The 4,706-nt window shown below is 43.3% G+C and overlaps 1 protein-coding gene across 1 annotated transcript; it reads right to left on the bottom strand.

The window, feature by feature from the left end:
- Nucleotides 1-284: 284 nt before the first annotated feature.
- Nucleotides 285-3,143, bottom strand: LOC133038397 (uncharacterized). The gene is made up of 7 exons (XM_061116532.1): nucleotides 2,960-3,143; nucleotides 2,515-2,684; nucleotides 1,977-2,075; nucleotides 1,868-1,892; nucleotides 976-1,734; nucleotides 788-885; nucleotides 285-716 (listed from the first exon to the last, which is right to left on the bottom strand). Exons 1-7 carry the CDS (start codon nucleotides 3,141-3,143, stop codon nucleotides 285-287), a joined length of 1,767 nt encoding a protein of 588 aa, XP_060972515.1.
- Nucleotides 3,144-4,706: the final 1,563 nt, after the last annotated feature.

Genomic DNA, 4,706 nt, shown 5'->3' with positions numbered 1-4,706 from the left:
TCTATAACATAAAGAATGTAGGTCTCCACAACGGCATCTATTGTTTCAACAAGTGGGCCACTTTGTAAAATAGTCGACTGCGACTACAGCGTACTTGACTCCGCCTTTTCCTCTTGGTAGTTCACCTATCAAGTCGATGCCCCACACTGCAAAGGGCAGGGGCTTGTGATGGAATGCAAGTGGCTCGGAGGTTGATGGGCATACGTGGCTATTCGCTGACATTTGTCGCATTTCTTTGCGAAGTTGAAAGCCTCTTGTCGCATGGTAGGCCAGTAATACCCCTGTCACATGATTTTTAGGGCAAGGGAATTACCACCAGTATGATTCCCACAGATACCCCCGTGCACCAAACGGAGTATGTAGTCACAATCTTCCCCGTCAATACATTTGAGTAGCGGCTGACTGAAGCTTCTACGATATAATCTTCCATCATAGATGACATATAGGGCAGCCCGCTGCCGTAGTTTTCTCGCTTCCATTTTGTCATCGGGCAAGTTACTCTTCTCCAAATAGGCGATTATTGGAGTCATCCAGGTGACTTCTTGGGCAATATCTTTTTCCATTACTTCTTCTGGACTTACTGTCGGGTAAGCCAATACGTCAACACGAATTACATCGAGTAATTCAGCTTCTCCAGTCGAGGCCAAGCAGGCCAATGCGTCTGCGTGTGAGTTATGAGCACGCGGTACTCGGGACACAACTACTTTCTTGAATTTCTGCAACAGCTCGCATACTATGCGAGATACTTAACCAAGCACCCGCCTCTGGCCAGATATTCTCCATTCACCTGACATACGACGATTTGGGAGTCGCTGAAAGCCTGTAAGTATTCGATTCTCATCTCGAGAGCGAGCTTCAATCCTACGATTAAAGCCTCATACTCGGCTTCATTGTTAGATGCAGAAAATTCAAAATGTAAAGCAGCGTGTACCTTAAAATTGTTGGGACTAATTAGTATGACTCCACCGCTGGAACCTTCGCTATTAGAAGCCCCATCGACGTACAACGTCCATCCTTGTCCATTTGGTATAGCAGTGTCGATCTTGTCATTTATGAGTGCCACTTTAGTACTTGGAAACTCGACAATGAAATCCGCCAAGGCTTGCCCCTTAATCGCAGTTCTCGGTTTGTATTCGATGTCGAACTGGCTTAACTCTACCGACCATTTCAACAATCTCCCTGATGTCTCTGGTTTTGCTAAGACTTGCCTCAAAGGGTAGTTTGTTAAAACTTCAATGCTATGGGCCTGAAAATTAGGTCGCAGCTTTCTCGACGATAATACCAGGGCGAACGCTAATTTTTCCATTTGAGGATAGCGGGTCTCAGCGTCCAACAGGCGTTTACTGACATAGTACACCAGGTACTGCTGTCCTTGATCTTCGAGGATTAATACCGAACTAATCGCATATTCTAACACCGCCAGGTAAATGGATAAGACTTCATCGGACATGGGTTTTGATAGGATTGGGGGCTGCCCCAAATGCGTTTTTAATGCTTGAAAAGCCTCTTCACATTTCTCGGTCCATTGGAACTTTTTATTGCCTTTTAGAATCTGAAAAAACTCCTTGCATTTATCAGAGGATCGCGATATAAAACGGTTTAGAGCGGCGACTTTACCTGTGAGACTTTGGACTTCTTTTGGCTTAGTCGGTGATCGCATTTCAACTAATGCATTGATCTTCGCAGGATTTGCCTCTATTCCTCGCTGATTAACCATGAATCTGAGGCATTTCCCTGAACCGACTCCGAAACGCACTTTAGTGGATTTAGCCGCATTTTATATCGTCTCAGTATCTCAAACATCGCTTATAAATGGTTGACATGGCCTTTTGCCTGTCGAGATTTTACGAGCATATAATCAACATACACTTCCATCGTATTCCTGAGCAAATCTGCGAACATCATATTTACCAATCTCTGATACATCGCACATACGTTTATCAAACCAAAAGGCATTACTTTATAACAATACATACCTCAATCTGTAATGAACGAGGTATGTTCCTGATCTGGTTCATACATCGAGATTTGATTGTATCCCAAGTATGCGTCCATGAAGCTGAGAAGTTCATGACCTGCAGTGGCATCAACAAGTTGGTCAATGCTAGGAAGTGGGAAGCTGTCTTTGGGACAGGCTTTATTTAAATCTGTAAAGTCAACGCATGTGCGCCATGAGCCGTTAGGCTTGGGCACGAGTACGGGATTTGCTAACCAATCGGGGTAGAATGACTCCCGTATAAAACCGCATGCTAGGAGGCGGTCGACTTCTTCTTTTAGCGCTCGGTACCTTGCAGGGTCCATTTTGCGGCGCTTCTGTCAGACACCTCGCACTTCGGGGTCAATGTTCAAGCGATGACACATGACTTGTGGAGATATTCCGACCATATTTGAATGTTTCCAAGCGAAAACATCAAGATTTTGTTTGAGAAATGTCGTTAGTTTTTCTCGCTGCTGAAAAGTCAGTTTAGAGCCGATTTTCAAAACTTTACTATTATCTACGGGATCGATAGGTACCTTAATAGTTTCTTTCGCGGCTTGGGTGGTTGCGGCATAATCGAGGATCCTAGGATCCAAATCGGGTCCGTCTTTATGCGGCACTTCTTCTATCCTAAGGACCTCCTGGCGAGGAAGTGGTGCCTCTAACAGATAGATGACATTAACCGATTTCTTCTCTGCAAGCTTAACTGCTGCATTGTAGCATTCTCACGAGCCTGACTGGACTCCTCGCACAGAACCTACTCCAGCGGGAGTAGGGAACTTCATTGTGAGATGATAGATCGACGTCACGATCTTCATCTCTTTCAAAATTGGCCGACCAATCACGGCATTGTATGCTGAATATTGGTCGATTACCGCGAAGTCAGCCATCGACTTGGCTACTATAGGGCGGTTCCCAAGGTAATCGGGAGCTTGATCATCCCTTTCAATGCAATGACGTCGACGGTAAAACCGTATATACTCGACGTAACAGGTCCCAGATCCTTCTCATGCAACCCCATTTGTTTAAAGGCTTGGAAGTTCAAGAGATTCACTGAACTTCCGTTGTCCACGAGTATACGGTGGACGTTATCTCTGCCAATATTGGCGACAATGACCAATGCGCCAGAATGCGGGTGATGGACCCATCTCGCATCACTTTCCATGAACGTGATGTCATCGCATTCTCTTTTGAACAACTTCTCTGGTCGCTCACTGAGATTGTTCACGTTGGTGAGAGGCTTCTCCTTGGCTTCCTTTGAATATCGCTCCTGCGACTATCTGGAGTCACCTACGATATGAGGCCCGCCTATGATGGTCAATATATTGCGAGGCATTCTCAAGCCACTCGTGTTTTGATTTTCCTCTTTGTCATCTGCCCGGGGATGACTTTCCTCGTTCCTTTTATATTTGTTGAACTTCTCCCTCCTGGTCAGCTTTTCAATCTCGTCCTGCAAAACCCAACACTCCAAAGTAGTGTGACCAATATCTTTATGATACTTACAAAATTTTTTGGGGTCTCTCTTATCGCGGTTTCCCCTGATCGGGGGTGGCTTCTTGAAGACCCTATTCTTCTCTTCGATAGCGTAGATATGGTCTCGTGGTACTGCGAGCTCAGTATAGTTCACGAAGCGCGGTCCACATTTTCTTTTCGGTGAGGATTCCTTCTTTGGAGGGGACTTGGCCAATTTCGGACTTCACTGTCTCCGTGGACTGCGTCTTCTTGGGCTTCGACCTCTGGAACTTTTCCCTCGGGGATTGCAAGATCGTGGCCGCAACACTGGTGACTTACGCTTGTCTTTGCCCTTCTCCAAGAATTCTCAATCCTCTTATGTGGTTCTTGTTAGGTTTTATTCCCTAAATAAAACTCCATTTCAATGTAATCTATTTTATTCAACATCAATAAAGAAACAGAAATATTTTTCATTCATTTGTGTATGTTTTGGTTCACTTAATCAATTGCTTGTCTATTTGATTTATAAATTCATCTTAAACCCTTTTCACATACTTGATCATGTTTATTGTGCTGTCATCACATTGGAAAGTAAACATGACTATGTGAATAAAGTTTCCTAGATTTATCAGACACAGGGTTTTACTGATATGATAATCTACAACAAGAGTTTACTTGTATTTGGAGAAATACTATGTTCTTTCCAGAACATTGGTTAAAGTAAAGCTCAGGTTGGATGCATGGAGTATGCATCGGAAGCGACCGATATTGAACTTTGACTTAGATTTAATTAAACTTACCGTAAAATCTATTCAAGTCAATATCGCCAAGTTGATCCTAGATCAAATGATCTTAATCCTGTTATGATTAGGCTCAATCTTGAAAGGCTATTTGTGTTCTTTGATTTGTTAGTTAAGCCTACTTTTAGGTCAGGGTGATACGTACATTTTGGGAACACGGTAGTGCAATTGAGTGGGAGCGCTAGCATAAACATGGAATCTATAGCTTCTGTCTGGCGAATAGTAAGCAAAGGATGATCTCCTTCGAGCTTGACCAAACGAAAGTAAATGGTGGAGATCTCATTTCACATAAGCTGAAATATCATTTATACGGGGTCAAGTGTCTTAAGGATAAAATACACAGTAGGGTGTTACGGTAATTTAATCCCTTTACAGTGTAGATCATTCATATAGAGGATCATTGATCACATTAGGATTATAACAATGGATAACTAATGATGTGTCTATATGGTGGAACATATAGAATATTCTATATA

Source organism: Cannabis sativa, chromosome 5, assembly GCF_029168945.1.
Source record: "Cannabis sativa cultivar Pink pepper isolate KNU-18-1 chromosome 5, ASM2916894v1, whole genome shotgun sequence".
Classification (NCBI taxonomy): domain Eukaryota; kingdom Viridiplantae; phylum Streptophyta; class Magnoliopsida; order Rosales; family Cannabaceae; genus Cannabis; species Cannabis sativa.
This window is presented reverse-complemented; position numbering and strand designations above follow the sequence as displayed.